Raw genomic sequence first — 13469 nt, 5'->3', positions numbered from 1 at the left:
CGTTGGAACCTGGTATGGGATCTCTTCTTGGTGGATCAAAAGCCTAGATCTGGCGGTTGCTGATTCTTTGGATAGCTTTTCCGAGAAAGAGGCGGTTAGTGGATAAGAGCTGTGAAGAATCGACCAATTGTTCACCTCCTTGGATTTGAAATAGGCTATTGAATGCATGTGGTTGGGGAGGATACTAGAGGGATTAAAGGGGAGTAAAATTTTAACGAAAACTAAGGAGAAAAAACAACAAAGAGTGCAAGAAAACAGGGAAAGAAAACGAGTTATGTCCCGACGCCGGCTAAATTCTCCTTCGCCGACGTCGGAGGAAGACACTGATGAGATCTCCTCGATTCTCGTGTATGGGAGAGAAAACACACTTGAATTGTATAGCAACAAGAAAAATTAGAAAATAACATTAAGTTGTGAGACAGAGGTTCCTTATATTGGGCTTTAGAGTATTTGGATGTAGATGTGGATGGAGTATGATGTGGCCAACGAATATAAATTACACAACCCTAATCTCTTCCAATGTTGAGTAATAAGTACCATAAATGATAAAAACTTATGACTTGAGCTATCCAAGCTTCTTTGGCTAAGAATCATAGAAAGAAGACTAAGAATAATTGTAATTATTATTTTTTTAAGAATTAAGCAAATTTAATATTATATTTTATTTTTTAACCTACCGCCGCATCTCAAATTAAAAGTAACTGCTTGTGTATTCTAAAGTATGTTCTACTAGTCATGAAGATGACAACTGGAAGCAACCAATCAACACCTTAATCTTTTCTCGTACTCGATCTCGTATCCCAACACATATATATATATTGATGATCTTTTTTGCCCTCACACACCATACGTACATGTGTGTGTGTGTGATAATCTATTATCTAAAGTCCAGAAAATAAGATATTCGCATGCTTTACGATAAGATAATAATACAAACTCTTGTAGAGAACCTAGAAACTGCCCGATTCAGGTTTTGGGAGGCGTTTACCCTCTTAAAGCAAGGTAATATTATTTTCATGATATACAATACAGCTGTTTCGTTGTATCTTCGACGTACCTAAATATATAAAGAATTGATTGAACCAACACGAGCAAAAAAAAAACAGCTTTCTCTTTAGTCTTTAGGGCATGTTCAGTGGTATATTTTTTTTTTTTTGTCATCTGAATTTTATTATTGAACACCAGAAAAGATACTAAGTTAAGATTACAAGAGGCGATGGACAATTTGAAGTTCTCACGGTCATTAGGCGACGGACTACTGAATGTTCCCGCGGTCTAAAAAAGAAACAAAGCTCAAGAAACGAAAATGCATGTTAAGAACAAACACAAAACACAAATCCAAAAAGCAAAGTCAATGGAAAACTGTAACCTAAGCCCACTAATTGAACAATGGCATGAGCGACTCTCACAAAGCTTCCCTATAGAACCATTAAACACCGGGAGCACCAATAAAGCCGGATAGACCTTAGACCGAAGCCAAACCAGAAGCAGACCGACAGGGAGGAAAGCAAGATACCCACACGATCAAAGACACAAATACAACTCCTATAGCACCTCACCAGCCAGATGTAGAGAGCATGAAACCCTAGGGACAAAGAAAAAACTTTGATATCGACCGGAGACAAACCATGCAAGATCAGTTGTTCTTACACGCGGACACTCGTCGACCACAGTTTCAGCCACCTACAGACATAAAACTGGTGACGTCCTCGCAAGAGAAGAACTAGAGACCGATTCCACTGCTTCGGCTAAAGCATAACTCCAAAGAATCCAAAGAAAACTCAAAGAGAGGCTAGTAGGTGACTCAGCAACGAAATCCCTCCAAATGGCTCACACCAAGAACGAATCTAGAGCAAACACACAACCGGCAAGAGGACTTGAAGGAGAGATAGAGCAAAGATCCAATTTCAAACTCGACAACAAGTCATATCCATCAATTTAAACCTCACATAAACTAAACAATCCTAAAAATGAAACCATGGTCACACTACACAAACCCGCTACAATACTAAAGCCTCCATCAAGCAAACATGGGATATACCATACACGCTTAACTTGATGAAATTGACATCAATTACCAGACAGAGAATCAACCACACCTCCCCAAAAGAAGAAAAACCTCGGACATAAACTACCGAGCATCATAACAACCAGATCTGGATCTTCAAGGGAAAAGCGAGACTCCTCCGAAACAGCAAAAGAAACCAATCAATGGCCAGAGATAGAGATACATAAGAAAAAAACATAAATAAAAAGACAAAAAAGCACAACGCCGGAGCTATAAAGCCACCGAACATTGGCGGTTAACAAGAGCGGCGCTGTTTTGGGTTTTTAGAGAGGAGAGAGGTGGGAGAGAATTAGAGCGACCTTTTGAAAGTGAAAAGTTTTTACCAATGTCCACTGATGTGAGTTTCTTGTACCATTTTATAATTATAATAATAATAAAAAAAAAAAAAAAAAAGAGAAAAAGATGGAGAAAATGAGAGTATCGTGCTTATTGAAGCAACTTAGGAAATGTTGCTTGCCATTTGTCAATATTTAATAAATTATTTTTGATTTTTATTATTTAAATTTAAATATATAATTTATTTATTATAATATGATCAATTAAGAATCTCTCACCGTTGCATAAGCTCTAGCTCCATATCATTTCTATATTAGTATTTTTGCTACCTATATTTTCTCTTTTATGTCATTTATTTTTTATTTTATCTTTTTGTCATTAAGTCTAAGTACTACTCTTACATTAGTTATTAATAGTTGGTGTGTTATCAGTTTAATTCCCGTTTAATTAATGTGCTTGAATTGTTGGAAGAACATATGAAAAGAGAAGAATAATTAAAAAAAAAACATAATCTGCACAAATAAATAAATGAAACAAAAACTGTATAAAACTTTAAAAGGTTAAGAAGGTGATGATCTATGGGTCCATGTTGTGTTATCTTCGCCCAGCATCACTGTCCTCACACCACAAATAATATCTTACAATTTTATATTCTATTTATTTCCCAATATAGATTGGAAAACTCTGAATATATATAATTGGTAAACTACAAATACCTTTACCATCCAATTTGGTAGCATAATCTTTTTGAATCAGTATTTTCTTAGTCGCCACCCAAATTGTAGTACTGTAGTTGCCCTCCAGACAAGAAAAACTACTACAGTAGTATTCTTTTCTAACAACAAGTATCACATATATATTAATAGAGAAACATTGTCTTCAAAAAGCTGATGTGTCGCTGCCAGAGAGCTCGAGACACATTTAGCAAAAAAAACCTTAAATTTTCTACTTAATTACATTAACATGCCATTATATTTTCAAAAAAAAAAACAATTAACTGAATAATAATTAGATATATCATCAATTCTCACACAAATTTAAATATCACATATTAAAACTAATTAAATAATTACATACTATTTTAAGTCAAAATTTCACTAAAATTTAATTACAAATATACAAGTCAAAGTTATATTATTTTTAAAAAATCAATATAAAATATTGATTCTTAAAATCAATATAAGTAAAATATTCTAAAAAGGCTATAAAAACATATAAAGTTAATAAAAATAAAGAACATATAACTTATTAACAAAATCATATAAAAAATGTTATTTTTATGTTAGTATTATTACCATAATAATTTAAATAAAAATCTTTCAATAGTTATTATAATTGGTTATAAAAAGAAATATATTACTCCTGAATTATCTCCAACTCATTAAAGGAAACTTAATTCCCAAGAAATATAGATTTATATATATTCATAAATAAATATAAAAATGACAATAAATTAGGGAATATCATGATGTGTGATTATTTATATATATATATATATATAAGTGTGTAAACTAATTAAACTCAACATTTAGTGTGATTATTCGTTAAAAATGGAAATATTGATAATTGAATAGGAATATACGTTTTAATTGTACATTAGTCTATGTGCTATTAAAAATGAATCTTATCATTATAAATAAACTTAGTACCCAAAAAAATCATAATATATTTAAAATGAGTGATTATTAGATTATGAAAGATTGTTATAGTTACTCGATTAACCATAAATATAAAATTTTGATTTTTAAAGCACACAAAAAATATATATTTCCATAAATTGTAACACTTTATAAATATTTTCTTTACCACGTTCACATAATTCACGGGTGAAATGTATTCTTACACGAATACGTTGATTTTGAAATTTCATTAATTTTTTCATAATGGTTTTTTAGTAATAATCCGTTATTTATAGAAAATACTAACAAACCGACTAACTCAAAAGATTTAAATAGCCTACTCACATATATTAAATCAGTAAATTAGATTATTTTCAGAAAATTTAGTTTAGAATCCGATTGTTACTAACATATAATAAAATTAATTAAACTACTGAGTAATTTAGTATATGTTGTTATGGTTACATAAGAAACATGTAAAATTGTTATGACTACAAAATAAAACATAAGTGATATGAATAGTAATATTTTTTCAATATTTTCTCTTACACATTTAAAGATTTCACGGGTGAAACATATTTTTTACATGAAAAACTGCAGCTTTAAATAAATAAATAAAACTTTAGTTACATATTATGTTTGACACAAACAAATACTAGTTCTAGAATAATAATTTTACTTATAATAATTTTCTTTAAATCGATTTATCCCGCATATAGTGCGGGTTGTTACCTAGTCTACTTATATACGTAAATAATTTTATCAAGAAACATAAATTGTATTAGGTACCAACGATTTTTTTTCTTTTGTGCATGGACAAAGATATATACCAAGGATTAAAAAAATTACAAAATAATAATAAGCGGAAGAATTTGATGGTATTTGCATAAATAAGTAGATTTAGTAAGGAACATAGAAAAAAGAAACACCCATATCGTTTTGCAAATAAGAGATTATAAGAGCATCTCCAATGCATCTCTATTTTTTTCCTCTATAAATAGAGAAAAATATAGCAATATATTTTATAGGCAAATTTGGTCCAACCCACCTCTATTCCCATCTCTAAAATAGAGATTGCTATATTTTCCTCTATTTATTGAGGAAAAAAATAGAGTTCCTCTAGATATAAAGGAAAAAATAGCAATCTCTATTTTAGAGATGAGAATAGAGGTGGATTGGAGCAAAAATGTCTCTATTATAGAGCTCTCTATTATAGATAAAAAAAAATAGGGAAAACTATTGGAGATGGATTGATATTATTTTAATTCAATAGATATTATTTTTAAAGAATAATATTACTAAAACTTGAATATTTTATAGATTGAACCATTTATATTTGTTTTTAAGAATTCAACTTATGTTATATCCGGAAATTAGATTCTTTTTTATTTATAATAAATAATATGATAATTTATTTGTTTCACAAAATAGACTCATATATAAAAATGAGATGTGAAGTATAATGATAATTAAAAAATTAATATGTTAAGTTAGATATCAAAAGATTTTATTTGATAAATAATTTAATAAAAGAAATTAATATGGTAAGTTAGATTATATCAAATGATTCTTCAGAATATTCTCTTTAAGATTTTTGGAAACAATGTGCTATAATAATAAAATCTTCCGAAAATAAATTAAGGTTGTACTCACTATTTAATTTGTAACCAATTAATCTATAACCTATTTGTAACCAACTTATTAAAATTATATAGTATACAAAACAATGTTGTTTACTTTCGTTTTATTATATAGGAGATGTATGCGGTAGAAAAGATATATATATATATATATGTGTATATATATATATATATATTGGCTCTTAAGCTGGTATAGTTTCTAACAATAAATAAAATTCTATTTTGGTATTAATTCTTGACACGAATAATTTTTTGAAAGAAAACTAATCAAACGATATGCTGTTTTTTATAAGAAAAAAAAAATATTGCGCATGGGGTATGGCGTATGGGAACTGTATAATGATTTTACAGATCACAATGTATCATCATATTAATATATATATATTTTTTTTGGTAAATATCATATTAATATATTATATTGTCTAGGATCGTTTTCTGACGGTCACTTTCTACATGCATGTTAGACAAAGTAGGAAGGTTGTGTCCACATAACTCTGGGAAAGTTAATCATATAATACATGTCTCTCAATTGATATTTTAATTCAAAACCATACAAAAAAATATGTAGACAATAATTGTGAAATGTTGATAAAGGGATTAAAATATTATAGTTGGGAACAAGTGAATATTTTGGTGAGGGTGAGGGACCATGACAAGAAAGAATGAATGAAGGCAGTAAGTGACAACTAAATCTTTTTCAACAAAAGAAAAGGGAAGCGACCGAATATGCCTCCTTCACCGTCCGTTCACTCTTTGTTCCCTCCACCACTCTTTTTTCTCAACCCATTTGTTGTCTTCTTATTTGATTCTAAATACACTCATTACAATTTTGGATCTGGCCATAAAACTTTGAATTCTTATAAGAATCACTTTCATTAGTGTGTATATAGACATTTTGTTTCAGATTATTCGGTCGGAAATTTTGTCCAGTGACGTATTAGTAGATAGATTTGTAGAATTATTTTTGTGGATATATATATAGCTGCATATTACATAATTATTTTGGAATTATAAACTAAAAATTGATGGTTATATACTGAATAAAATTATATAACAGAAAATGAGATGTATGGTATATAGTTATCTTTTTCATTCTTTTTTTTTTAATGTCCATCATACCAAAATTGTTAGAACTCATGAAATCTATATCAGGTCACGAGCACAAACAAAGAGCTACGATCTTGTACATCAAATACTTTATACAGTGAATGTTTTTGTTAATTTAGAATGTGCAAATGGTGAAAATAGATTGCAACAGAAGTATAGGCACTTGCTCTTCTTTTTTTTGGACAAAATAAGAAAGAAAAGACATTTTCCACTAGTTTATATATATATATATATATAATGTAATGCATCATTGGAGTACTCAAGGGACCAATACTGCTCATCCTTTCCGTCTTTTGATACGCTTAAAATTAGATTCATTTATAAATTAGTGAAAGAAGACAAATATTATCTAAATATGATTGGAGGCTTTCACATGACATATCACTATCAACCAATCACAAAACAGCTTTGGTAGAAGGTCACTTAAGCACGTACACTACTACACATACGAACGCTCTATATTTATTTCTTTACTTGATGACATTACATTAGCACTGGGAGATGTATCTAGGAGTTAAACATTTTTGTATTTTCATAATAAAGCTTCAAGAGTATTATATGAAATCCAAAACGATTAGATTTTTTTTTCTTTTTCTGAAAATTGTATTATAAGAAATTCAGCATGAGTGGGTTTTAAATTAATCTACATTTTTCTAAAGTAAATTTTGACATGTTCGGTATTAGGTCCACCTACAATGAATGAACTAAATGTGTGATTATGGCATGCAGTCGTAATAATGTAACCACTATGACAAGTACAGTTAAAGCATAAATAAATTTTATGTTAAATTACTGAGTGATTAACAAGAACAAAACTACATAAAAAAAGGATAAAATAATTAGAGCGGCCACTTTTAAGATAATTCTAATTGAATTAACCATACTAACATACGAAACATGTCCCAACACCAAAAAAAAAATAAGTTTGTCAAAATGCTCCTATACCATGGGTTAGTGCACTCAAGCAGGTCATGTGTACACCAAACCATATCAAATTTTGGGTGTTTACTTTTTAACCCAAATAGTAAAACGCATCGAATCTTTTCTTATGATTTTGCCATAATAATGATAAAATTTTGGGACTAGTTCAATTCAAGTGAGGAAAACGTGTCTGTGTCTTCTTGGTAAAACTAACATTAAAATTTTGACACGCATGAGTTGCTTATACAATCAGTAATTCCAATAAAGCATCTAAAATTGCATTTCAATAGTTAACTCTGCTAGTCTCTATCAATAATTGTCACTAACAAAAAAAATAAGAAACATCTAATGAAAATTGAATGGTCGTAGCTTTATATTTTAATTGGAACCGAAGATTGTTTAATCTATCAGAGCATGATTAGTGGGGAGTACTCACAAAGTTACTCCACTATTTGGGCCCCAAAATAATATTAAACAACCCAAAAATGGGTCCATTATCGAAGAATCGATACCCTGGGAAGGAGTTTGAGCAACACTTGAAGAACGCTACGTGGCGACTTGTGAATGGGTGTTTGTTAAATATAAAAGCGTTTTTTTTTTATTTTTTACTCATTTTCTTTTCTTTTCTTCCCCAAAGTCTCTCTCTCTTCTCTCTCGAGAACTCCGGCGAAAGAAATGGCGATTCATATGTAATCGGGAAAAGAAGAAAGAGAGAAGAATCGAGTTATCAATTGGATTAAGCAGTCTGCCCAAGTGATCTTCTTCATTCTTAAGGGTTTCGTTCCTATCCTTCTAGGGTTTGTTCTCTCTCTCTCTCAATCCAATTGCATCGCTCTGTTATTCTTTTTCTTAACGCGTCGCGTCTCTGATTTTTTTGTTTTGTTTCTTCGTCGTCTCTTGTTGCAGGTTTTTTAAAGCAAGTTTAATCTGATTGTCGCTCACACGGCCTCTAGGTGAGTTCCTCTTCTAGGATTTGGCTTTGATCTTTCGGTGATTGATTTATCGTGTTGCTTCCTCTGTTTTTTTTTTTACTAACTTGTTTCTTCTTCTTCTTCTTCTCCTTCTGTCTCTCGCAGGTGCTTTTTGGAAGCATGGCTTTCGTCTCTGAAATCTCAACTTCTTCTAGGGTTTGATCTCTAAATTGATTTCTATTACATAGGGTTTTTTTTTCATTCACTCGAATTCCTTATATTTACTCATATTTCTATTATTATATTTTTTTGTAAATCCAGATTGATTGATTGCGGAGGATAACTGTAGTATTGATCGATCGGCGATTGAGGAGGATACTAAGATCTCTCCCTGATGGTTTGATTGAGGAGGAGGGCACTAAGATCTTCTTGGGTTTTTATTCATTCTTGTCACTCTCTGTTTGATTTTAACGACTTCTTTTCTTTTTTGGGGGGGTCTCACTCTCTCTCTCTTTGTTGCAGGTCTTCTTTTGGAATTACTCCCGAACAGCAAGCTTTGTCAAAGGATGGATCACAACTAGCAGCAATATGAAGGGACAAGTAAGTTTGCAGCCATGAGCTTAGACTTGCTTATTATATATATGTCTTGTTATTTTGTTTCTTATCTCTTGTCTCTAGCTAACTTTTGGTATGCATGTTTTCTTTTCTTTTTTGTTGCATCAGCCTCAAGGATTTGTCTCTTGACTAGCAGATAAAGGCATCAATGGAGATGATGACTTGCCAAAGCGCAAGACCTTTTGTGGTTTCTGGGACTAAGATCTCTCGGTGATGGTTGAGAAAGAGTGGAGTCTTCTCTTTGTTTGTTTTCCTAATCTCTCCCATATTTACTCTCTTTTTTGATATAGTGAAATAACTGTTGATATGGCTTTTTTATTTTCCTCTTAGGAGTTGAAAAACCGACGACCATCATTGTGGCTTATGTAAGTTAACTGATTAACTATGTTCATCTCTCTTTCTTCTTTTACATGAATTTTGAGATTTACCAAGTTATACTACTAACCCTGCTTCTGATGATGTTTTCTCTTTCTAGTTTCAGCTGATTTGTGCACAGGCTCTTGGATTGCCATTAGAGCAGCCAAAGAGTGTAAACATGGAGAGGTTGCAAAAGGTGAAACTTCGTGGGGCTCTTTAAGCTCCTCTCGAAACCACCAGAGGTTTGCTTTTTATTATGAGATTATTCTGTTGTTCTTGTTAAGAGTACAATGTTTTTGTTTCTGTTTATGTGATTTATATTGACTATTTTTACATGTTTGTGCGAGGTCAAATGGAGATCATTTGGAATGATTATTCATGAAGCGGACTGCAGCGTTTTGGATTCTCTTATTTGAAAAGGTATGGTACGACAGCTTTCATATGTTGTTGATAGTTATTGTTTGCGATTGTGTGTTGGGATGAATTAGTGTTAGATTAGGTAATAGTCAAGTCAGGACATTGATGATTGCTTTTTTGTTTGTTGGAGTTCTTAAATACGAATAGTACTTGATTAGAGAGATACTTGTCGAGTAGGTTGTTTTAATGTAATAAATTTGTGGTTGTTGTAGTTAATTTACAACCATAAATTTGAAAACCCAAAACCACTTGAGCTCAATATAAACCCTCCATGTTAGCACTAACATAAACCATTAACTTTTTCTATACAAACCCTTTTCTTTTAACATCAGCTTTCACTAAAACAACCAATGGATCCTAGAAGCCTTATTCGTAATCCACATACATATTTTGTTGATCTTATGAATTCTCAAAAAGACTCTAACTCCCAAGATAATCCAATTCTTCCAAATACATTCTCTTCTCAGCCTGTCCACTTTACCCAAACCCTCTCTTCTCAGCCTGTCAACTTTACCCAAACCCTCTCTTCTCAGCCTGTCAACTGTGGGCCTAGATTCTCTTCTCAGCCGTTTCAGTTTAGGCCGGCATCTGAAGATGATGATTGTATCGAGGTTGAGGTTGATGAGGATGAAGAAGACGAAGGAAGGGGAATAAGAAAGCGGTGGACTGCAGAGGAGGATGTTAACCTCATAAGCGCTTGGTTAAACACAAGCAAGGATCCAGTTGTAAGTAATGAGCAGCGGCTACAAAGTTTCTGGAAGAGGGTTGCTGCCTACTACAAAGCTAACTATGGGTCATCTGTTTCAAATGCAAGAGGGCCTACACAATGTAAGGCTAGGTGGAGCAAGATAAACCATGGAGTCAATAAGTTTGTGGGCTGTTACGCACAAGCGAGTTCAAGAAGAAAGAGTGGAGAATCAGAAGATGATGTATTGAGCATGGCGTATGAGCTTTACAAGAACGACAAGGGCAAGCCATTTCTGCTAGGACATTGCTGGAGGGAACTGAAGCATGATCAGAAATGGATCACGGAGGAGTGTAGCCATAAGCGGACTAAACTCGCTTCAGATGGAGCAGGAGCATCCTCACCCGGAGAGTGCAATGATGGAGCGGAGAGTGCAATGATGGACCGTCTCATCCACTCGGAGTTACGTGGACGGTCGATTATTTTATAAGAAAATTGTACTAATTATATGGCAATAGAAAACATAGTTTTTGAGGGAAATGACAAATAGCCATTTAAATTCTTTTATACCATGCTATTTTGATAGTTTAAACTAATTTGTTAGATCAACTAGATTTTCACCATACATGTGTGTGATCTTGTATTTGTTATGTTGAACTTTTGTATAATATTTATCGAGTTAAATATAATCTAGTCACATACACTAAAATATCAAACAAACATATTTTGATGAATGTTAAAACATCATGGTTACATTTTGTTCACGATATATCGCTACATTTCTTTTTCTTTTTAAATAGCAATTGTTTTAGTCAGCTGCCGATCATCAAAATCAATCTATGAAATAGAAAGAAATTTTCATCGACGGTCTAGTTTTCCTCTTTTTGCTTACGTTTTGATGCAAAGTTGTTTTGTGTGTTATCGATAAAAATTACAGTTATCTTCTCCGAAACTTCATACACTCGCCGACAAAAGAAAACTTCATCCACTCGGGCTTCTCGTAACTTGCACTTACATGTCAATAACTACTAGCATTCACAAAAGTCCACGAACCTAACAATTGGCCACAAATACTAAAATACTTATATACGTAACGACAACGAATCCATACATGTATATACGATTATACGAACCACGTCTTCTTTCTTCAAACGGTCGAAAACTGGCCACGCTTGTAAGTGGCGATTGGCAAAAACATAGATAAGAAGATTTAAAGTGTTAAAATTATCAATTACAGAAATTATTCTATATAGCAAATGTGAGGTTTTCGAAACTTTTGAAATATTGCCAATAGAATCGTATGCCACTTAGATCACTTATTTATGAATTGAATGAAGTATTTATGTTATTTATTTCTCTGCTGAAACAAACGAATTGATATTTCTTGGATTTGATAGTAGTTTGTGGTTTGAGGAATTTAGTTCTTGTTCAAATTCGTCTTTCGATGTTTTCAATGCAATATCCTTTTTTTTTTAGGCAAACTTCAATGCAATATCCTTGCATAGAAGAAGTTATTGTTGTTTGTCCAAAAAAAATAAGTTACTGTTCTACCCATATTAAAAGTTTGTTCACCCCAATTATTTTTTACAAAATATTTTTGGAGTGTTTAAACTAAATCTTTAAGGGGGTGTTATTGGTTTGTAAATTGAATAAAGTTTTAAAGGTTTTAAATGTTATGTAGAATCTACTGTTATCAGATCAAGATGTTGTTAGACTTTCTTAAAATTCAGTGTTATTAGTTTGTGATTTATAAAAAGTCATTTAAAATCTTAATAAATTTGGGTTATTGTATCATACTTTTATAAAGTCAATAAAATTTTTGTGTTATTCAATTAAAACAAGAGAATATATGATTGTTAATGAATTCAATTATTATGTTATTGATTCATGATTTTATAGACTTTTCACAAAATAAAATCATGGTAAATATCACTAAAATATTGATATTGTTTGGAAGACAATACAAAGATTAACTTAGCTTTGCTTTTTAAATTTGTCGATATCCGCCAATTATTTGAAATCATATTCTGCAACTAAATTTGCCAATCTTCTCATTATTTTACTATTTTTACTACGTTTGAAAATCTAATCGTTGTTGTTGTTACAAAAAATGATTTTTAAAATCTTTTTGGAGTATTTAAACAAAATTGTAAAGTACAAACAACACAAATTTCAAATAAATAAAAAATAAAAAAATAATAAAAATCTAAATGCATTAACTCGCCTTCACCTTTTTTATGTTGTCGATACTTGCCAATTATTTGGAACCGTCTTCTTAAACCACATATTCAGTCGTTTCTTCCAATCGTCTCATGTAACCATTTCTTTGACCGATAATTTTTAGTGTGTTTGAACTCTAATCGTCGTGGTTAGCCGTTACAAAAATAAAGATGATTTTTTTAAAAAAATTGGAGTGTTTTAAATAAATAATAAAAAGAAAAACGACACAAAATCTCAAATATGTATAAAATCCAAAAAAATATCTAAATGTATTAACTCACCTTTGCTTTTTTAAGTTGTCGATACTCGACAACTTTTTGAAACCGTCTTCTGCAGCCACATATTTCAGTCGTTTCTTCCAATCGTCTCATGCAACTGTTACTTTGACTGAGAAGTTTTTACCGTGTTTGGCGTTATGGAAAAAAATTGAATAAAAATATATAGATAGACTAAAGTAAAAAGAGGAGATTTTTTTCTTTTTCATTGGACCAATGAAAAAAGGAAATGACAAAAGAAAATAATTGTATTGGACAAACAAAGTCATTTGAGATAAAACACACAAGAGTCAAAAGGTTTTTGTGGTGAAGGGCTCTTCAACACAACATAAAAGTGGAATCATTCCTATTTATACCA

At 31.4% G+C, this 13469-nt stretch overlaps 1 protein-coding gene across 1 annotated transcript; it reads left to right on the top strand.

Moving 5' to 3' along the window:
- On the top strand, positions 8233 to 11106 carry LOC104704780 (glutathione S-transferase T3-like). The gene is made up of 3 exons (XM_019227107.1): positions 8233 to 8584; positions 8708 to 8758; positions 8864 to 11106. The coding sequence occupies exon 3, from the start codon at positions 10282 to 10284 to the stop codon at positions 11104 to 11106; it is 825 nt and encodes a 274-aa protein (XP_019082652.1). The 5' UTR covers positions 8233 to 8584; positions 8708 to 8758; positions 8864 to 10281.

This window comes from Camelina sativa, chromosome 7 (genome assembly GCF_000633955.1).
Source record: "Camelina sativa cultivar DH55 chromosome 7, Cs, whole genome shotgun sequence".
Classification (NCBI taxonomy): domain Eukaryota; kingdom Viridiplantae; phylum Streptophyta; class Magnoliopsida; order Brassicales; family Brassicaceae; genus Camelina; species Camelina sativa.
Note: the sequence above shows the minus strand (reverse complement) of the source record. Positions and strands in the feature narration are given on the sequence as shown.

Excerpts from the sequence above, each read along its gene's own strand:
- LOC104704780 (XM_019227107.1), top strand. The coding sequence starts at position 10,282 with ATGGATCCTAGAAGCCTTATTCGTAATCCACATACATATTTTGTTGAT.